This window comes from Aegilops tauschii, chromosome 2 (assembly GCF_002575655.3).
Source record: "Aegilops tauschii subsp. strangulata cultivar AL8/78 chromosome 2, Aet v6.0, whole genome shotgun sequence".
Lineage (NCBI taxonomy): Eukaryota > Viridiplantae > Streptophyta > Magnoliopsida > Poales > Poaceae > Aegilops > Aegilops tauschii.
The window spans coordinates 407,047,787-407,070,939 of record NC_053036.3 but is presented as its reverse complement, the minus strand read 5'-3'; the positions used below and the strand labels follow the sequence as shown (position 1 = coordinate 407,070,939).

Below are 23,153 nucleotides of genomic sequence, written 5' to 3'. Positions count from 1 at the left end.
TCCTGCCTGCATCTACTATTATTACTCCACACATCGACCGCTATCCAGCATGCATCTAGTGTATTAAGTTCATAAGAACGGAGTAACGCTTTAAGCAAGATGACATGATGTAGAGGGATAAACTCATGCAATATGATATAAACCCCATCTTTTTATCCTCGATGGCAACAATACAATACGTGTCGTTTCCCCTACTGTCACTGGGATCGAGCACCGCAAGATTGAACCCAAAGCTAAGCACTTCTCCCATTGCAAGAAAGATCAATCTAGTAGGCCAAACCAAACTGATAATTCGAAGAGACTTGTAAAGATAACCAATCATACATAAAAGAATTCAAAGGAGATTCAAATATTGTTCATAGATAATCTTGATCATAAACCCACAATTCATCGGATCGCGACAAACACACCGCAAAAGAAGATTACATCGAATAGATCTCCAAGAGAAACGAGGAGAACTTTGTATTGAGATCCAAAGGGAGAGAACAAGCCATCTAGCTAATAACTATGGACCCAAAGTTCTGAGGTAAACTACTCACACATCATCGGAGAGGCTATGGTGTTGATGTAGAAGCCCTCCGTGATCAATGCCCCCTCCGACGGAGCGCCGGAAGAGGCCCCAAGATGGGATCTCACGGGTACAGAAGGTTGCGGCGGTGGAAATAGGGTTTTGGCTCCTCTGCTGATGGTTTGCGGGTACGTAGGTATATATAGGAGGAAGAAGTAGGTCGGTGGAGCCACGAGGGGCCCATGAGGGGCCCACGAGGGTGGAGGGCGCGCCTAGGAGGGTAGGCGCGCTTCCCTGCCTCGTGGCCTCCTGGTTGATTGCTTGACGTCCACTCCAAGTCCTCTGGATCACGTTTGTTCCGAAAATCACGTTCCCGAAGGTTTCATTCCATTTGGACTCTGTTTGATATTCCTTTCCTTCAAAACACTTAAATAGGCAAAAAAAACAGCAATTTGGGCTGGGCCTCCGGTTAATAGGTTAGTCCCAAAAATAATATAAAACTGTATAATAAAGCCCATTGAACATCCAAAACAGAATATATAATAGCATGGAACAATAAAAAATTATAGATACGTTGGAGACGTATCAAGCATCCCCAAGCTTAATTCCTACTCGTCCTCGAGTAGGTAAATGATAAAAACAGAATTTTTGATGTGGAATGCTTCTTAGCATAATTTTATATGTAATTCTTTTTATTGTGGCATGAATATTTAGATCCGAAAGATTCAAGATAAAAGTTTAATGTTGACATAAAAACAATAATACTTCAAACATGCTAACCAAGCAATTATGTCTTATCAAAATAACATAGCCAAAGAAAGCTCATCCCTACAAAATCATATAGTTAGGCCATGCTTCAATTTCGTCACACAAAATGTTCTCATCATGCGTAACCCCGATGACAAGCTGAGCAATTTGTTCATACTTTTTAACACGCTTCAGCCTTTTCAACCCTTACGCAATACATGAGCGTAAGCCATGGATATAGCACTATGGGTGGAATAAAGTATAATGATAGGGGTTATGTGAGAAGACAAAAAGGTAGAAAGTCTCACATTGACGCGGCTAATCAATAGGCTATGGAGATGCCCATCAATTGATGTCAATGAGAGGAGTAGGGATTGCCATGCAACGAATGCACTAGAGCTATTAATATATGAAAGCTCAACAAAAGAAACTAAGTGGGTGTGCATCCAACTTGCTTGCTCACGAAGACCTAGGGCATTTTAAGGAAGCCCATCATTGGAATATACAAGCCAAGTTCTATAATGAAAAATTCCCACTAGTATATGAAAGTGATAACATAGAAGACTCTCTATCATGAAGATCACGGTGCTACTTTGAAGCACAAGTGTGGAAAAAGGATAGTAACATTGTCCCTTCTCTCTTTTTCTCTCATTTTTTTCTTGGGCCTTCTCTTTTTTTTCTTTGGCCTTTTTTTTTTATTTAGTCCGGAATCTCATCCCGATTTGTGGGGGAATCATAGTCTCCATCATCCTTTCCTCACATGGGACAACGCTCTAATAATGATGATCATCACACTTTTATTACTTACAACTCAAGAATTACAACTCAACACTTAGAACAAAAATATGACTCTATGTGAATGCCTCCGACGGTGTACCGGGATATGCAATGAATCAAGAGTGACATGTATAAAAAATTATGAATGGTGGCTTTGCCACAAATACGATGTCAACTACATGATCATGCAAAGCAATATGACAATGATGAAGCGTGTCATAATAAACGGAGCGGTGGAAAGTTGCATGGCAATATATCTCGGAATGGCTATGGAAATGCCATGATAGGTAGGTATGGTGGCTGTTTTGAGGAAGATATAAGGAGGTTTATGTGTGATAGAGCGTATCATATCACGGGGTTTGGATGCACCGATGAAGTTTGCACCAACTCTCAAGGCGAGAAAGGGCAATGCACGGTACCGTAGAGGCTAGAAAATTGTGGAAGGTTGAGAGTGTGTATAATCCATGGACTCACATTAGTCATAAAGAACTCATATAGTTATTGCAAAAGTTTATTAGCCCTCGAAGAAAAGTACTACTACGCATGCCCCTAGAGGGATAGATTGGTAGGAAAAGACCATCGCTCGTCCGCCACTCATAAGGAAAGCAATAAAAGAACACCTTATGTGTCAAAATTGTCACACAACTTTTACCACACGTGCATGCTACGGGACTTGCCAACCTTAACACAAGTATTTCTCAATTTCACAATTACTCAACAAGCACACTCTAATATTACCACCTTTATATCTCAAAACACTTATCAAGTATCAAACTTCTCATGATATTCAATGAACTTAATATGGAAGTCTTTATTATGCTCATCTTGGATGCCTATCATATTCGGATTAATTTCACAATTAAAGCAAATTACCATGCTGTTTAAGACTCTCAAAATAATATAAGTGAAGCATGAGAGATCAATAATTTCTATAAAATAAAACCACCACCGTGCTCTAAGAGATATAAGTGAAGCACTAGAGCAAAAACTATATAGCTCAAAAGATATAAGTGAAGCACATAGAGTATTCTAATAAATTCCGAATCATGTGTGTCTCTCTCAAAAGGTTTGTACAGCAAGGATGATTGTGGTAAACTAAAAAGCAAAGACTCAAATCATACAAGACGCTCCAAGCAAAACACATATCATGTGGTGAATAAAAATATAGCCCCAAGTAAAGTTACCGATAGACGAAGACGAAAGAGGGGATACCTTCTGGGGCATCCCCAAGCTTAGACTTTTGGTTGTCCTTGAATTTTACGGGGTGCCTTGGGCACCCCCAAGCTTAGTCTCTTGCCAATCCTTGTTCCGTAATCCATCAAATCTTTACCCAAAACTTGAAAACTTCACAACACAAAACTTAACAGAAAATCTCGCGAGCTCCATTAGCGAAACAAAACAAAACACCACTTCAAGGTACTGTAATGAGCTCATTATTTATTTATATTGGTGTTAAAAATACTGTATTCAAACTTCTATATGGTTTATAAACTCTTTTACTAGCCATAGATTCATCAAAATAAGCAAACAACACACGAAAAACAGAATCTGTCAAAAACAGAACAGTCTGTAGTAATCTGTATCTAACGCAAACTTATGGAACTCATAAAAATCTACCAAAATAGGAAGGCCTAGATAATTTGTTTAGTGATCTACTGCAATTGGAATCAGTATTTTATCACGTTCTGGTGATTTTAAACAATTGTTTTTGTGAACAGAAAGTTTCTGGAATTTTCAGCAAGATCAAATAACTATCATCCAAGAAGATCCTATAGGTTTAACTTGACACAAACACTAATTAAAACATAAAAACAAATCTAACCAGGGGCTAGATCAAATATTTATTGCTAAACAGGAACAAAAAGCAAGGAACTAAAATAAAATTGGGTTGCCTCCCAACAAGCGTTTTTCTTTAAAGCCTTTTAGCTAGGCATTGATAATTTTAATGATGCTCACATGAAAGATAAGAATTGAAGCGCAAAGAGAGCATCATAAAACACGTGATAAACACGTCTAAGTCTAACATACTTCCTATGCATAGGCATTTTATAAGCAAACAAATTATCAAGGCAAGCAAATCCTAGCATATGCAAGGAAGACGAAAGAGACGATAGCAATCTCAACATGAAGAGAGGTAATTTACTAACATGAATATTTCTACAACCGTATTTTCCTCTCTCATAGTAATTACATGTAGGATCATAAGAAAATTCAACAATATATCTATCACACAACATATTCTTAACACGATCCACATGTATGCAAAGTTGACACTCTTCCAAAATAGTGGGATTAACATTAACTAAAGTCATGACCTCTCCAAACCCACTTTTATCAAAAACTTCATAAGACTGAACATTCTCCAAATATGTGGGATCTAAAGTTGACACTCTTCCAAACCCACTTTCAATATTATTGCAAACACTATTATCAATCTCATATTCATCATGGGGCTTAAATAAATTTTCAAGATCATAAGAAGAATCACCCCAATCATGATCATTGCAACAAGTAGTAGACATAGCAAAACTAGCATCGCCAAGCTTAGGGTTTTGCATATTATTAGCACAATTGACATTCATAGAATTTATAATAACATCATTGCAATCATGCTTTTCATCGAAGGAACTATTAAGTATGGGTGCAATAGCAACGATCTCATGTTTAACATAAGATACTATAGAAAATTCATCTTCATAAATATTGGCATCATGGCCACAAGCATCATGTTCATCAAGGGATATTTCAATCAAATCATCGGAATCACAATTATCTATAGATTCCTACATATCATTATTTTCTTCCAAAGCAACGGTCATAAGTTCTTTGACATAGACATTATGGGCATAGTTTTCATAGCAATATTTAAGTATGTCGGAATTTTCAGATTTGTAGAGAGTAATATCATACTTTTCAATCAAAGAAGCAACTTCATGAGCACCCTAAAAAACGACAAATTCTTCAATTTGTTCGATATCATAGTAACTATAAACACCCTTTCCATAAGAAGATAAGATGTCATTATCATTAAACTCACATAGGTAGGGAAGGTGTTTTTTAGGGTTCTTAGAGCAACAAGTAAAATCATAAATTTCACAAAGATTCCAAGCATAGCAAAGCAAACTATTTATGTGATACCATAAGAGCTTCCCCTTTTCAGACAAATGATGACGCACAAAATGAGCATGCTCATCTGAAGATTTCCCATCAACTAGGCTAGTTGGGGTTTTAGCACGAGCACATAAGGATCGAAGATGATCCAAGTAGAACACTTTAAGTGGATCCATATCAATAGACTTTTAGCAAGCAAAGATGCAAGCAAATAGAAGGCACATGGTAACACAAGCAAACAATAGATCTGGCAAGAAAAACGCAAACGAAAAAGAAGGCGAATAAAACGGCAAGGGTGAAGTGGGGGAGAGGAAAACGAGAGGCAAATGGCAAATAATGTAATGCGAGGGATAAGAGTTTGTGATGGGTACTTGGTATGTCTTGACTTGTGCGTAGACTCCCCGGCAACGACGCCAGAAATCCTTCTTGCTACCTCTTGAGCATGCGTTGGTTTTCCCTTGAAGAGGAAAGGGTTATGCAACAAAGTAGCGTAAGTATTTCCCTCAGTTTTTGAGAACCAAGGTATCAATCCAGTAGGAGGCCACGCTCAAGTCCCTCGCACCTACACAAACAAATAAGAACCTTGCAACCAACGTGATAAAGGGGTTGTCAATCCCTTCACGGCCACTTGCAAAAGTGAGATCTGATAGAGATGATAAGATAATATTTTTGGTATTTCTATGATAAAGATAAAAAGTAAAGATTGCAAAATAAACGGTAATAAAAATAACGGTAGATTAATATGATAGAGAATAGACCCGGGGGCCATAGGTTTCACTAGTGGCTTCTCTTAAGATATCATAGGTATTACGGTGGGTGAACAAATTACTGTCGAGCAATTGATAGAATTGAGCATAGTTATAAGAATATCTAGGTATGATCATGTATATAGGCATCACGTCCGTGACAAATAGACCGGCTCCTGCCTGCATCTACTACTATTGCTCCACACATCGACCGCTATCCAGCATGCATCTAGAGTATTAAGTTCATAAGAACAGAGTAACGCTTTAAGCAAGATGACATGATGTAGAGGGATAAACTCATGCAATATGATATAAACCCCATATTTTTATCCTCGATGGCAACAATACAATACGTGTCGTTTCCCCTACTGTCACTGGGATCGAGCACCGCAAGATTGAACCCAAAGCTAAGCACTTCTCCCATTGCAAGAAAGATCAATCTAGTAGGCCAAACCAAACTGATAATTCGAAGAGACTTGCAAAGATAACCAATCATACATAAAAGAATTCAGAGGAGATTCAAATATTGTTCATAGATAATCTTGATCATAAACCCACAATTCATCGGATCTCGACAAACACACCACAAAAGAAGATTACATCGAATAGATCTCCAAGAGAAACGAGGAGAACTTTGTATTGAGATCCAAAGAGAGAGAACAAGCCATCTAGCTAATAACTATGGACCCGAAGGTCTGAGGTAAACTACGTACTCACACATCATCGGAGAGGCTATGGTGTTGATGTAGAAGCCCTCCGTGATCAATGCCCCCTCCGGCGGAGCGCCGGAAGAGGCCCCAAGATGGGATCTCACGGGTACAGAAGGTTGCGGCGGTGGAAATAGGGTTTTCGCTCCTCTGCTGATGGTTTGGGGTACATAGGTATATATAGGAGGAAGAAGTAGGTCGGTGGAGCCACGAGGGTCGAGGGTGCGCCCAGGGGGTAGGCGCGCCCCCTGCCTCGTGGCCTCCTCGTTGATTTCTTGACGTCCACTCCAAGTCCTCTGGATCACGTTTGTTTCGAAAATCACGTTCCCGAAGGTTTCATTCCGTTTGGACTCCGTTTGATATTCCTTTCCTTCGAAAAACTGAAATAGGAAAAAAAACAGCAATTTGGGCTGGGCCTCCGGTTAATAGGTTAGTCCCAAAAATAATATAAAAGTGTATAATAAAGCCCATTGAACACCCAAAACAGAATATATAATAGCATGGAACAATCAAAAATTATAGATACGTTGGAGACGTATCACGGACCTAGTCCGAATCATTGCTACTATCATCTTTCATCTTAGTTTTCTCTAGGAACACATAAAAAATAAAACAGGGGAGCTATACGCGAGCTATTGATCTACAACATAGATATGCAAATATTATCAGGACTAAGTTCATGATAAATTAAGTTCAATTAATCATATTACTTAAGAACTCCCACTTAGATAGACATCCCTTGAGTCATCTAAATGATCACGTGATCCAAATCAACTAAACCATGTCCGATCATCACGTGAGATGGAGTAGTCTTCAATGGTGAACATTTCTATGTTGATCATATCTACTATATGATTCACGTTCGACCTTTCGGTCTCCAGTGTTCCGAGGCCATGTCTGTACATGCTAGGCTCGTCAAGTTTAACCCGAGTATTCCGCATGTGCAAAACTGTCTTGCACTCGTTGTATGTGAATGTAGAGCTTATCACACCCGATCATCACATGGTGTCTCAGCACGAAGAACCGTCGCAACGGTGCATACTCAAGGAGAACACTTATACCTTGAAATTTTAGTTAAGGGATCATCTTATAATGCTACCTCGAACTGTGCAAAATAAGATGCATAAAAGATAAACATCACATGCAATCAAAATATGTGACATGATATGGCCATCATCATCTTGTGCCTTTTATCTCCATCTCCAAAGCACCTTCATGATCTCCATTGTCACCGGCTCGACACCTTGATCTCCATCGTAGCGTCGTGGTCGTCTCGCCAACTATTGCTTCTACAACTATCGCTAACGCATAGTGATAAAGTAAAGCAATTACATGGCGTTTGCATTTCATACAATAAAGAGACAACCATAAGGCTCCTGTCGGTTGCTAGTGACTTTTACAAAGCATGATCATCTCATACAATAACGTATATCACATCATGTCTTGACCATATCACATCACAACATGCCCTGCAAAAACAAGTTAGACGTACTCTACTTTGTTGTTCCAAGTTTTACGTGGCTGCTACGAGCTTCTAGCAAGAACCGTTCTTACCTACGCATCAAAACCACAACGGTGATTTATCAAGTTTTCTGTTTTAACCTTCAACAAGGACCGGCCGCAGTCAAATTCGATTCAACTAAAGTTGGAGAAACAGACACCCGCCAGCCACCTTTATGCAAAACTAGTTGTATGTCTGTCGGTGGAACCGGTCTCATGAACGTGGTCATGTAAGGTTGGTCTGGGCCTCTTCATCCAACAATACCGCCGAATCAAAATAAGACATTGGTGGTAAGCAGTATGACGATCACCGCCCACAACTCTTTGTGTTCTACTCGTGCATATCATCTAAGCATTGACCTGGCTCGAATGCCACTGTTGGGAAACGTAGCATGCAATTTCAAAAATTTCCTACGCTCACGCAAGATCTATCTAGGAGATGCATAGCAACGAGAGGGGGAGAGTGTGTCCACGTACCCTCGTAGACCGAAAGCAGAAGCATTTAACAACGCGGTTGATGTAATCGAACTTCTCGTTCCGACCGATCAAGTACCGAACGTACGACACCTCCGAGTTCTGCACACGTTCAGCTCGATGACGTCCCTCGAACTCTTGATCCAGCAAAGTGTCGAGGGAGAGTTGCGCCAGCACGATGGCATGGTGACGGTGATGGTGAAGTGATCCGCGCAGGGCTTCACCTAAGCACTACGTGAATATGACCGGAGGCGTAAACTGTGGAGGGGTGCGCCGGACACAGCTAACAATGTTTGTTGTGTGTTCTAGGCGCCCCCTCCCCACATATATATATGTGGGAGGGGGAGGGGACAACCATGGGGCACCCCAAGTAGGAGGAATCCTACTTGGGGGCCATGTCCAATTCGCCCCCCCTACCATCTTTTCCAGAGAGGGAAGGAAAGGGGAGAGAGGAGGGAAGGAAGGGGAGGCTGAATTGCCTCCCCTTCCTTCTCTCTTCCCCCTTTCCCTTCCCGTTCCGATTCGGCTAGCAAGGGGGGTGCAGCAGCCCATGCTGGCTGCTGAGTTTCCCCTCTTGGCCCAATAGACCCATATAGTTTGCCGGGGGTAGCCCGGAACCCCTTCCGCTGACCCGATACGTAACCGGTACCCCCGGAACACTTCCGGTGTCCAAATACTATCGTCCTATATATGAATCTTTACCTCTCGACCATTTCGAGACTCCTCGTCATGTATGCGATCTTATCCGGGACTCCGAACAACATTCGGTCACCAAATCACATAACTCATACAATACAAAATCGTCATCGAACGTTAAGCGTGCGGACCCTACGGGTTCGAGAACTATGTAGACATGACCAAGACACCTCTCCGGTCAATAACCAACAGCGGAACCTAGATTCTCATATTGGTTCCCACATATTCTATGAAGATCTTTATCGGTCAAACCGCAATGACAACATACGTTATTCCCTTTGTCATCGGTATGCTACTTGCCCGAGATTCGATCGTCGGTATCTTCATACCTAGTTCAATCTTGTTACCGGCAAGTCTCTTTACTCGTTCCATAATACATCATCCCGTAACTAACTCATTAGTCACATTGCTTGCAAGGCTTATTATGATGTGCATTACCGAGAGGGCTCAGAGATACCTCTCCGATACTCGGAGTGACAAATCCTAATCTTGATCTATGCCAACCCAAAAAACACCTTCAGAGATACCTGTAGAGCATCTTTATAATCACCCAGTTACGTTGTGACGTTTGATAGCACACAAGGTATTCCTCCGGTATTCGGGAGTTGCATAATCTCATAGTCAAAGGAATATGTTGTATGAGTCATGAAGAAAGCAATAACAATAAAACTTACCGATCATTATGCTAAGCTAACGGATGGGTCTTGTCCATCACATCATTCTCCTAATGATGTGATCCCGTTCATCAAATGGCAACACATGTCTATGGTTAGGAAACTTAACCATCTTTGATTAACGACCTAGCCTAGTAGAGGCTTACTAGGGACACAGTGTTTTGTCTATATATCCACACATGTATCAAGTTTCCGGTTAATACAATTCTAGCATGAATAATAAACATTTATCATGATATAAGAAAATATAAAATAACAACTTTATTATTGCCTCTAGGGCATATTTCCTTCAAAAACCTCCTGTCAATGTGACATTCTTCAAAGATTTTGAATTTGGTGGCTATGGCATGGTGATGGCAGCGAGGAGTTACTTCTCCATCGGTTAGTCCACAAAAGTTGGAGTCATACATTATGTTGGAGCTCTAACAAGTCAGAAAAAGTGATAAAATCAGAGGGAATCGAGCTCAAATCCAAAAGGGAAACGCTTGCGTACGACACGCCGGCCGAGTGATTTGGCCGGCCGCACGACGCACGTTCGATGAAAACGCAATTCAACTGTGCACATGCGTCTGCGCCCTCTCCGCCACACGTCGCCACCCCGCATCTCAACCGTATCCTCTTCCTTCTTCCACAGCGCTCCACCTCACCTCCTCTGCCATAGCCCCAGCGAGCACTCCTCCCCTCTCACATCACACGCAACTCCTCCATGGTGTGCTGCTCGCATGCGTCGTCACCCTGAGAGTCTCAAGGTTTCTTCCACACTGCTACGATAAGGGGGCCAGGGCCTGCGAGCTCAGAGGCCGTGGCGGGCATGGCTTATGAGCTTGGGGCGGACGGCGACTGAGGGTGACTACGAGCTGCTATGGCCGACGCTGTTACGTTTTTGCTACGGGGAGCAATCTCACAGGAGCAGCGAGCACCCAGAGACACCACCAGTGTTGCAACCTGCGTTTGAGGAAGCTACTACCGGCGCAGCAAAAGCTTCAACCAGCGGGGACATATGCTGGAGCCGGCCACTGCCACAGCAAAAAGCTACAACCATCGTCTCCGAAAGCTTCAATTGGCGTGACAAAAAGCTTCAACCAGTGGTTGACGGACGCCGGGGCTGGGCACTGCCAATAGAAAAAATCTTCAAACGACATTGCAAAAAACTTCAACCGGTGTCGTAAAAAGCTTCATCCATGACGACAGATGTTGGAGCTGGTCACTGCCAACAGCACAAAGCTGCAACCAGCGACGTAGAAAGCTTCAACCGGCCTTGCAAAAAGCTTCAACGACGACGACGGCATGGCTGCGACGACGAGGTTGCAAGCTGCAACGGCGAGGCTGCTACCCAACAACGACGAGGCTACGATGGTGAAGGTTGCAAGCTGCAACGGCGAGGCTTATACCCGACGACGGCTAGGCTATGACGGCGAGGTTGCAAGCTGCAATGGTGATGCTACGATGGTGGTGCATGAGGGAGGGTACGACAACGAGCTGATGGTGCTGCAACGAGCGACATGTGTGTATGTGTGCGCGCGCGCGTGCGTGCGTGTGTGTGTACTAGCATAGATGGGTCGAAATTGATTTTTTAGCCATTTCGGAGTGCCCTGCTCCGGCCTCCGCATGGTCTTCGAGATGGGTAACTAATTGACCAGCTACCGTACTAGCTAGCTTTGCTTCACACACGTCTCTGAAGCTACCAATTGTTTCTCGAATATATTACTCCTTCCATCCTATAGTATAAGAGCGTTGTTGACATTACACTAATATAAAAAACACACTTATTTAGAAAACAAGTGAAGGCATATTTCGTATCACATCACATCACTCACTTATTTAGAAAACATTGTATTTGGGACTCAATTGTCTCACAAATGCAGCACTTTCATGCATAGTAAAAGAACCAATAAGGACGCTTTCTTCTTTGGGCCTCTCATCCTTTTCACAGTCACATGAGGCATTCGAAATTGTGTCCAAATCAAAGTTTTGCATCTATGCTCATTCAACTTTCCGAGCCTAATCGGATGGCTCAAGTAATTTCATTTGCAATGCATCACGTAAGATTTATTACGTAGGTCTAGCATTGCTCTTTTATTTATGATTGGGAACGTGGTATATAGCACTAGACTTAAAACCATTTTTTTACCATCACTAGACTTGAGGCTTAAAAGTGTGTCCGGGAATGAAAGCTCAAAATAGTCCATTTCAAAAAAAGAAATTCTTCTAAAAAAAACTCAAAATAGTCCTGTACTCGGCACTCCTGCGTCGACCTCTCTGTTCGGACCAAACCCTCTTCCCACCTCTGTTCGAACCGGACTCCCTCCCCACCTCTGTTCGAACCAAAATAGTCCCTCTTCCAGCCCTAGCGGCGCCGCGGCCACGTTGAACCGGCGGAAGCAATCGCAGGACCCTGGCTAGCCGCGGAAGTCGTCGATGTAGAAGATACCCTGGGAGAGCGACAGGTTCATGGGCTCCCCGTCCATTCGCCGCGCCGAGGAAAAGCGCCCAGCTCGTCGATCTCGATGACGGTATCGAGTCGCAATGAGCTCTGTGAGCAATTACCCCGTTGGGCCACAAGGCCACACCCGAGCGGATGCCGCTGCAGAATGCCGGAGGCAATGGCGGAGGCTTTGCCGACTGCTTCTGAGTTCTGACACAGTCTCTCCAGTTCAGGGAGGCCGTCCTCTGTGACCCTTCAACAGGTTCTGTCATTTCCTTCGAAAGAACAAGGAAAATTGCAGTGATATTCAATTGAACCCAACTTATTTAGTATATGCCTAACTTTCCCCCAGAAATTTTAAAAACATATACTTCTGGGAATGATGTTGTAGAAGTGTGTAACTTTGACAGTTCGTTGAGAATGAATTAAATGTTCATACACGTACATGGCCCTTCCGGTTTGACGTCCAAGGGTACAGAGGTGGACTCCCAGCCTTGCTCTACCGACCGGAGACATGGACCAAGGTATCCTCGTGCCAATCTTTCTCTTTTTTTTAATCATAACCTTTGAAGAAGAATATGCCAAAATATTTGCCTCCTGTGTCATCTTTCGTTGTATTATTACATGATTTTGCAGGTGAGCAATATAATCTTTATTGATAGTCCTGTTGGGTCTGGGTTCTCGTACGGCACATTGGAGGAAGGGTTCATATCTAGTGATACCACGGCAGTTAAAAGGCTAGTCGTCTTTCTCAAAAAGGTCAGGACCCTTCCAGTTTCCCATGGTACATATGGTTTGTGAAAAATCTACCGGGAGGTGTTTTGTTAGGTATCATACCCAACTACACTTGTAACTCATAAGTTCTCTATAGATTCTTACCCAAAACCCAATTCATTGACATGTCATACTTTATTTAAACTATGCTTAATGGACTCTGTCAAAAAAAAAAACTGTGCTTAATGTGCCGAATACCTTCAACTGTTTTGAGCCGTAATGATTAACAGATGAGATGTTTAATTATTCCTGGGAGCTACTACCGTATTAGAGGTACCTTTATGAATAAAATATGTTAGCTTCAAGCGTTGATCTCGGAGGATAACTTAGTCATGGGAGTTTTGTAAATTTATAGCCATTGTAACTTGTAAGACCCGAACAAATTCATTCGACTGCATATTTCTCCTCCCTGTTATTGATTCTGCCCAAATTGAATCACAAGGTTTACCTTTAAGCTTCATCTGTAACATGGGAATCAAATTGTTAATGTCAAATTCCTTCTAAATTTTTGTTAAATTAATATCTTGCAAACAAGTTATTAATTAATTGTGTGCCAGGGTTCATTATTATTTTACTCATTCAAATAAAGATAACATGAGCTTAATGTAACACTTCATTCAGCTGGGCCCCACCCCATGATCTAACCAAAACTAATTAGAGTGGAATTTTTAGTTGTGCTATGAGAAACAGAGATCAATATTTAATCTCTATATCTGCTTTTATATTTATTCTAATTTATCCTTTTACATGCAGTGGTTACGTGGACACCCCCAGTTCCTCTCAAATTCACTTTATGTTGGCGGTGAATCATATTGTGGTATGATCATACCCACTCTTGCCCTGGAAATACACATATCAAGTAAGACTCTTTATACTTTTCTATAGATGATGAACTGCTGCTATGGAGCACATTTCTGTTTTCAATCTTAAAAGGTTAAGACATAAAATCTAAAGCTAATCGTACTATAATGGGGCAATAAACAGGGATCTAGTCATACAAGGACTTGTCTTACTTTAGTTAAGTGTTTCGCTAGCTTTATACCAAATGATATCTAGTAAATCTAAATCAGCAATTTGGTACACCCCAAATGTTGTAGAAATGAGTTGCACAATTGACAGACATTTGTAGCCTTACTGACAACACTATACATATTTCAGGTTTGACTTCTTCTTAGGGAGTTTTGAGTCTTTTGTTGGACCGAAATTGTACAGATAATATGATTTTGCCGCACTTTTTTTTTTTGAAAAGGAGGATGTACCCCCGGCCTCTGCATCTGGACGATGCATGCAGCCATTTTATTAATTATTCTCAAAGACCATACAAAGTAATACATCAGTACGCCTGAAGCCACCATCTAAGCAACACTTGTTGCTAGTCCTATCCCCTTGATGAAGGGGGTGCCGAATGTCCGAGCCAAATACCAAACAGACATCGCACCAAAGCCTAACATCTAAAGCCGGATGCCCCAACCCAGGCACATACCAGGACTGGGTCACACACCGGACCGGCGCACTCTCAGAGGCTGTCACCGCCATCTTCCACCGGTCCATCTCCAGGGCAGGAACTGACGCATCGACCTTGCCTGGCTTGCCGTCGACGCCACCACGGCGCCAGACAACGCCACCACCCTGCACGTATCCGTCCACACGCGCCCGTCGCCAAACCTCCGCAGCGCCATGTCGCCGGGATCCGCCTTCGGCCTTGCGGTAGATGTAACACTGCTCCTCCTCTTGTCCCCTCCAGCCAGCACTTGCTCCAAAACGAAGCCCCCAGGAGGGACAACGGCATCGAAGGTGCCATCATCGGCCGATTCGGTAGACCCAGATCTAGGGTTTCCCCCGGAGCATCACGAGTGGGGTGCCACGACCTGCAACAACGATGCCTCGAGAAGGGAACAACGTCATAGACGCCGCCATCGTCCGCCATGACCGTAGTCGGCGCGATTTTCATCGGAAGTCGCGCCCACCGATCTCGCAGCTGACTGGAACCGTACGGAGCCTCGCCGTGAAGACGAAAGCTGCCGTCGGCATACTGGCAGGGAGCCTCCAGCCGCCCCTCACCAGTCCCTCCACACGCTGCCGGTTGGAAAAAACCACGCCGGGGTGGACCTGAATGGGACGCCAGATCCGCGGCTTCCGCCGCCACCCATCTCCAGGCACAGACTCCACCGAGGGGAAGAGCACCATGCCGGCCATGGATCTGACCGCCGCCGCACAGGCAAGGGGCGCCGCCCTATCTGTTGCTCGCGGATCCAAGGCCGGAGTCGCCCCTGCCACCTCCAGGAGATCTCACAGCACACCACCCGCCCTAGCGCTTTGGTGTCGGGCCCGCCGCCACCGCGGACTTGGCCGGCGGCAGGAGAGAAGACGGGAGGGGCTGGCGTCCCCTGGCGTCGCCCAGGGGAGGCGACGCAAGGGGGTGAGGGGGTGAGGGAGGATCTTCACCTTTTATTTTGCCGCACATAATACACATCATTATTTTCTTATAAATCTATTGAGGTTGCCCGTCATATTCTATTGTTCGAGTACCATATAACTTCCACTTTATTTTAATATTTTAAGAATTTTGCGGTCAATTTACTTTAGCTGTTCAAAACATTAATGATGATTACTTATTGTACATGTGCATCACTGTTCACTAACACACACATATATGTTTACCACTTTCAGATAAAGAATCTGGCGAAGAACCACTTCTTAACCTCAAGGTTTGTTGAAGTCCATTTATATTAAGTAAAATAAGATTTCATTACGAGTCTGGTTAACTAAGTAAAATTAGCTTTCATTTGGTTCTTGTGTTTACTCTTGTTCTGTACAATATACGTCGGTGTGTCACTGAGCCATTCTTTTCCGATTCCCCTTGTGATCCTAGAATCATGAAGCTATTTCTTTACATTTATTCCTTTGTTTGGGAACAGTCTTTGGCTGCTGACACCTAAACAATTGACCCCTGTTTGAATAGTCTAACTAAACCTTCTAGACTCACTCGAAGGATGAACTGGAATGTGGGTCCTTGCTGATTTCTGACTAGTGGAACTTGCGAGCGGCTGCAAGCACCATTTGTAAGGGGTTCCATACGCGACTGAAAAAGTTATGGAAATACGAAAAAAAATTCCTAGGTTTTTTAAAGAAAAACAGGAAAATACATAGTACTCTTCTTGGAATCTCTAGAAATTTCAACACACGTACAGTTAGCGAGGAACCTATGTAATTTAATACCAAATTGCATTATGAGGTCACTGCAGTAAACAATTTTTTATAGTAGTGTTCTTCTGATGAATATTTTGTATTATCTGGGTCAGGTGGAAGAACCTTTTGAGCCTGGTTAGCAATTGAGACCTGTTAAAGGCTAAAATAGATGACTTGTATCATAGCGCGAACTTGGGCAAATTGGTCAACCCAACTTAGTGTCTCTACTCAGAATCAACCCAAATGCAACTAGGACCAATGCTAGCCTAGCCTGAATCCAGACTATCACAAAATATGCTTAGGCATAATGTTCATCTAATTTATTTTTGCATCGCTTAACAAGAATATTACAGGGGTACTTTGCCGGGAATCCAGTGACTGACGACAGGTTTGACACCGCTGGTAAAGTCCAATTTTTTCATGGCATGGGATTGCTATCGGACGAACTTTACGAGGTGATCCACCATCTCACAAAAAGCACTAACAGTAGTAGCAGTAGAAATTACAGTGGTAGTACAGTACTAAAGCAGAGGACCGTATATACAAGAGATTTCTATATACAATTGAAGTTTTCATGAGTTGTATCGCACTCAGAATGCAAAGAAAATTTATCCACAGTTTGCCATGGAGAACTGCGGAGGAAATTATAGTGATCCACCCAATGTGTTATGCGCCGAGTCCATCCAAGCTATTGCCGATGTAAGTTTCCCCAAAGTAACTATTAGTTATAATACGACCATTTAAATTGGGAATTGCACAGGTCTCAACTGGAGGCATCCATATTGAAGATCCCTGAAGCAAAAATCATCTTAAATTGAATTTGTAATAATTTTGCACACGCACATATATTATCTTTTCCTGTCAATCAGTGAAGACAGAAGGTAAAACATCTTCGATTCAAGCTGCCATGTATGGAACACGAGAAGTTTTGGTTACTAATTTCTACTAACAATGGACATATAGTGCACAAAAGATATCAACTTGTCCCACATCCTGGAACCCAAATGCGAGGCAATATGGAGCCCCAGGATTCAGCAAGCAGCTGCAAGAAATGGAACAAGTGGGCTCACAGTGCAGTACTCCGCTGGTGATGATCTCCTGTTTCCCTTCAAGTGTAGAGTTGAGTGCCGATGAAATTTAGTGCATCCAGTTCCCATAAACTCTATTGATATCCCTTAATTTTAAAGTGTATGCCCTCTTACTCACAGAACTAATGTTGGTTAATTTTGTCACAGAGCGATGCCCAACAGCTATCTTATATCTGGGCAAATGATGAGGGAGTAAGGGAGAGTCTTGGCGTTCGCAAGGTACTACCTCTACTGCGCTACTCTACAGCTGTACTGAATCCTTTTCGGGGTCTAGTTGTGCATGAATGTTGTCACACTACAGGGAACAAAGGGGGAATGGAAAAGATGTGATCGCGACCTACCGTACGCTAGAGATATCACAAGTACAGTAGAGATTCATTCGAGGCTACGCAGACAAGGATATCCAGCGCTGATATACAGGTAACCAGCCCACAGGACAAAATTAATGTAAAACTGTTCTGAGAGATCACAGTGGGTCCGTATTGCAATATGGCCGGAAAATCTGATTCTGATGTAATTGATGTTGCAGCGGCGACCATGATAGCAAGTTTCCCTTCGTTGGCACGCAAGCATGGATAAGATCTCTTAACCTGTCTATCACAGATGACTGGAGACCATGGCCAAGTTGCTGGGTAAGTTGTCCTGTGCCTGCTGAAAGTTCCTTCTTTGGGGGTCTATTCCACGGTATTAACTTATTTTCTCCAACATATGGGGAAAAACGATATTTGAATGTTCAGCAAATTCCTGAACATATCTTTCGAAGTGTTACGACAATATTTTGGAGCTTAAACATCTTTGCCTATGACAACATTCAGTACAACTGCATAACCATTTTTTATCCGATTGAAGTCTTCAACTAATTTTAGAGCAAAATGTCTTCACCTAATCAACATTGGCAGGTTAGCGTTGCCTAAGTCTTACACTGCTAAAATAAATTTGATTTTTCCAAATTCACAAGAAGTTACTCGACTGACCTAACATATGCAACTGTGAAGGTAAGTGCTTCAGACACTTAATATTTTCTTTTCCAGAGCATAACTAAACCAGGATAAACTCTACTGCCCTAGTCAGTGGATGTATTATAATATCATAAGCATATATCTGTGGATTACCATGTAGGGTGCTGGGCATACTGCTCCAGAGTACAAGCCCAAGGAGTGCCTCGAGATGTTCGCAAGATGGCTTTCGGGTGACCCTCTGTGAATGGCGACCTCCGTTTGGATGAGCGTGTGTCAGTACGTGTCTGTCGCATCTAGACAATAAATAAGGTTCCTAGGTAGAACCAACATTGTTTTGCTTGCTTGGATGTACACTCCTTGCACAATTTGGTCATGTTAAGTTGTGCAGCTTTAAAAAAAATCTGTGTGAGAAATAAGTCATAAACCTTATTACTTCGCTGGGTAAATCAAGTTAAATGTACAATATTTATATTTCGTTTTCATCTTCTTTTTTTCTCCAATACTCACGAGAGTGCGTATTATTCATTAAAGAAGAAAGGGGGAGAGAACCCCTAGTCCATCATTCCATTGTTATTTACATGTGGAACACGTCTGAGACACCTATGCTAGCAACCTATGAGGACTACTCGTTTCCAGCCCACATTGTCTCCACGTCGAACCCTCTTTCATCACCCTTAAGTAGACCCGCCTTCGCCCATAACCTACCCTCGTCTCGTATATGTTGGATGATCCGGGTTATTGACGGAGACGTTCCATCGAACACAATGGCGTTCCGGTGCTTCCATAGCATCCACATGCCGAGTAGGCATTTAGCACACAAAGACTTGCGGTGGTGGCTTGCGCTACCGTCCTGCCTGGCACACCAGTCACCCGGGGTTTCATCTTGTCGTGGTTCCAATTCCATCCTCCCAATGATTGTTCCTAGCCAGTGCCAAACTTGTTTTGCGAACACACAGTCGATTAGTAAGTGTTGCATAGTCTCGTCCTGCTGGTTGCATAGCGGGCACGAGTCCTGGTGGGGTAGCCACATCGAGAAGCCTGTCAGACGTCCAGCATCGATTTTTTAGTGCTAGCCAAGCAAAAAAGCGGCATTGAAGGGGTGCCTTTGACTGCCAAGTGAATGAGGCCATCGGGGATATCTCAAGTCCCATGAACATGGCCGCATACACCGAACGAGCCGAGAAGTCTCCATTCGCTTCCCAGGCCCACGTGGCCGAATCCTCCACTCCATCAGTTAGTTGCCAAGTTGTGATCAACGGCCACAATCGTAGGAACTGTCCCAGAGCGTCCTGAGTAAGGTCTGGGCCAATGTCTCATGCCCAGTTATCATCCGTAAATGCGTCTGCAACCAGCCTGCTTCCCTTGACTCTCCTCGGGATCTTTCATAAACATCCGGCACTATCTCACAAATCTGTAGTCCGTTGATCCACCGATCTTCCCAAAACAGTGTGGATCTCCCATTGCCCATCGTTGTTCGCGCAGCCACCTGGACTAGGTCACGTGATTCTGGCGGGACATTGATATGAAGTTCCGTCCATGGTCTGTCCTTATCAACCTTTTGTAGCCATGGCCAATGCGCTTGCAGCGCCTTGTTTAGCCAGTGCAAATTGGGGATTCCTAAGCCACCGGCCCACTTCGGCGTGCAGACCACCTCCCAAGCTACCGCACAATTTCGACCTTGCCACACCACAAGAAACCTCAACAGATCTTGACTAGGGCCGACAAGATCTTCGATGGCAGATCCAGTGCTCAGCGGCGCAATTACAGGGATTAGTGGATCGGGTTGCTGACTGTTTTCCACTATGGAAAGCAGCAATGTTACCAAAGAGCGGCCGACTCCTCCATATTCAATCAGTGCTATGTGCTTTCCCTCATTTTCATCTTTTATGTTCTACATTCAAATAATACACCAATTTGTATCTCATCTTCCACGCCTGTGATTGGTAGAGAGGTTTCTGTGCTCCCTTAGCCCACCCTCACTACTGGAATTCTGTTGTACGCCGGGTGCCACGGACACTCGGCAAAGGGCCGAAAACCGTCGGCAAATCCTTTGCCTAGTGTCACCCTCGGCAAAAGCCACCCGGCGTACACCTCTCCGGCAAACAGGAAGTTGCCGAGAGCCGGAACACGGGCACTCGGCAAAGACTTTGCCGAGAGCTAAACAGTACAGCTCGACAAAATAAAGTAGCTAACGGATAGCAGACGGGGACGGCGGTTCCTGACATGTGGGACCAGGAGAACAGGCCGAGGGCCAACTTTGCCGAGAGCACCACTCGGCAAAGAGAGCCAGTAGCAGGTCGACACGTGTCAGCTCCTGACATGTGGGACCAGGAGAACAGGCCGAGGGCCAACTTTGCCGAGAGCACCACTCGGCAAAGAGAGCCAGTAGCAGGTCGACACGTGTCAGCTCCTGACATGTGGGACCAGGAGAACAGGCTGAGGGCCAACTTTGCCGAGAGCACCACTCGGCAAAGAGAGCCAGTAGAAGGTCAACACGTGTCAGCTCCCGACATGTGGGACCAGGAGAACAGGCCGAGGGCCAACTTTGCCGAGAGCTACTCTCGGCAAAGAGAGCCAGTAGCAGGTGGACACGTGTCAGCTCCTGACACGTGGGACTAGGAGAACAGGCCGAGTGCCAACTTTGCCGAGAGTGGCTCACTCTCGGCAACTAGACCCAATAGGAGGCTGGCACGTATCATTCCCTGACATGTGGGACCACGAGAACAGGCCGAGGGCCAACTTTGCCGAGAGTGGCTCACTCTCGGCAACTAGACCCAATAGGAGGCTGACACGTATCATTCCCTGACATGTGGGACCACGAGAACAGGCCGAGGGCCAACTTTGCCGAGAGCCACTGTCGGCAAACTCTAACTGTGTCGAGTGCGGCTCTCGGCAAACTGAGCCAATAGGGGAGGGCCACGTCACTTGTCCTAAAAGCCGTGCCCATACTTTGCCGAGGGCCACTGTCGGCAATCCTTTTGCCTTTACCGAGAGGCCTCTCGGTAAAGGGTTTATTACCCTTTACCGAGAGGCCTCTCGGTAAAAGTGCCAGGTTCTACTGGTTGGTACACTTTTACCGAGATCCCTCTCGGTAAAGGGTGCATGCTGGTCCAGTTTCACGGTCTTTACCGAGAGGCGCCCTCGGTAATGGTGTGCCCAGCAGCCTTTTTCATTTCTGTTTCTTTCCTGCAGCGAAACATATACATCAGCAGCATATAGTTAATCACACATAGAACATGTCACATATAGGCATCATTGAACAAAAAAGCAATGATTCTGAAAAACATTCCACATAAAAGCAATAGTGCCTAAAAGGTGAAATAGTAGTCAAGACACTCGACTACCACAAGTTTACAAGTCTCAAGATGCAAGAGTTCTCAAGCACATACAAGGAACAGTTTCAAACAGAACATAACATGAAGTTCACGCGATTTTGGAGATCGGAGTGATAACATCAACATTAGAAGGCGTCATTCCGTTTGCTGCCACAACTCCACCAACTTGAGGTGGAACTACCGGAACATTGTTCGACCCTTGTGATGGGTTGAGCTGTGATGGATTGACCCAATAGTGAGACGAATGCATATGGTAATGCCGAAAATGGTGATAGAAATAGTTTGAACGGAACTCACAATGTTCCACTCTGGCGTCGGTGGCATCTCTGGCACTGGTTGGCCTTGCATGGAATAAAGATTGGCCATCATATGTTGTAAAGACTTCACTAGATCATCTTGTGCCTTCAGCTTGGCCCGGTTTTCATCTCGTTCTTTCTCGGTGTCAATCAGTCGAGTCTACAATATGGCAATGCAAATGTCATTCATGTTGAAATGCAAATATGCAGGACCATGAAGGATCAATGAAGAAGCACTGACCTGGATATCCTCAATAATGCTCACGAAATGTGGTACGTGACGCTCTACGGTAGGAGTAGAGCCAGTACTCATAGCACGGAGCGTGTTGACTCTCGGAAGGGAGGAGGTTATGACAGAATCAAGGTGAACCGCCATCCGGCCATTCGGTCTACCGCCTGCCACGGCAATGGCCACAAGAGGGTCAAACGGTAGCACGTGAGGATCAGCGTCAGGCCCGTACATCTCCTTCAATTTTTTGGTGTAGTTCTCTCCATCTGACCGGGCTTTAGAGCTGATCCAGTCCCTCTCCGGGTGGAGAGGGTCCTTGTCCTTTTCGTCTTTGGTACGTTTGATGGTCCATGCCAGTGTCTTCTTTCTGCAAAAGAAAGCGATCCAAACAATCAAGGGAATGCTCACAAATGAAAGAGAACATGATGAAAACAAAAGGATGTGGTTGCCTACATGTTTTGAGACGACACCTGGGATGGTGAGGTTGCCTTGACGGTGTCCTGGACAACCCATCAACTTATGCCGTTCAGATATTGCTTTGTGTTCATCCTGCCACCCTGGATCTGTCCACCGTTCGACGATCTTCTCCCAGCACGGATGTTTGTCAGCACACCACCGAGGAATCACCTGTAAATTAAACAAATACATCTTAGTAAGGATTCTAATTTTGCGGTAATGTAGGGAATAGCAAGCATCCATCGTCACTTGCCTTGAAGTAATTGTCCCGTGAAAGATGCTTCCCTTGAGCCTCCTGTTTGGAAATCTTCTGGTTGAGATAGTCCGCGTGATACTTGGCCACTAACCGGACGCGCTCCTCATAGTGCATGTTGTGGACTAGTTTCTTGGCAATATTCTCAACCACCACATTTGCACGATCCTTCTGACCCTCAACGCATGTATAGAAATCCTACAGACATG

General features: G+C 44.1%; 1 protein-coding gene across 1 annotated transcript; it reads left to right on the top strand.

The window, feature by feature from the left end:
* The first annotated feature begins 12,912 nt into the window (after positions 1-12,912).
* On the top strand, positions 12,913-18,849 carry LOC109763689 (serine carboxypeptidase-like 19). The gene is made up of 10 exons (XM_040399192.2): positions 12,913-13,124; positions 13,893-13,998; positions 15,810-15,847; positions 16,682-16,783; positions 16,947-17,027; positions 17,292-17,447; positions 17,564-17,635; positions 17,718-17,836; positions 17,946-18,048; positions 18,536-18,849. Exons 1-10 carry the CDS (start codon positions 12,990-12,992, stop codon positions 18,617-18,619), a joined length of 996 nt encoding a protein of 331 aa, XP_040255126.1. The 5' UTR covers positions 12,913-12,989; the 3' UTR covers positions 18,620-18,849.
* The last annotated feature ends 4,304 nt before the right edge of the window (positions 18,850-23,153 follow it).

Coding starts and splice junctions, on each gene's coding strand:
- LOC109763689 (XM_040399192.2), top strand. CDS start 12,990: ATGATTTTGCAGGTGAGCAATATAATCTTTATTGATAGTCCTGTTGGG. Junction 13,125..13,892: donor TAGTCGTCTTTCTCAAAAAG/GTCAGGACCCTT, acceptor TTTTACATGCAG/TGGTTACGTGGACACCCCCA. Junction 17,837..17,945: donor TATCCAGCGCTGATATACAG/GTAACCAGCCCA, acceptor TTGATGTTGCAG/CGGCGACCATGATAGCAAGT.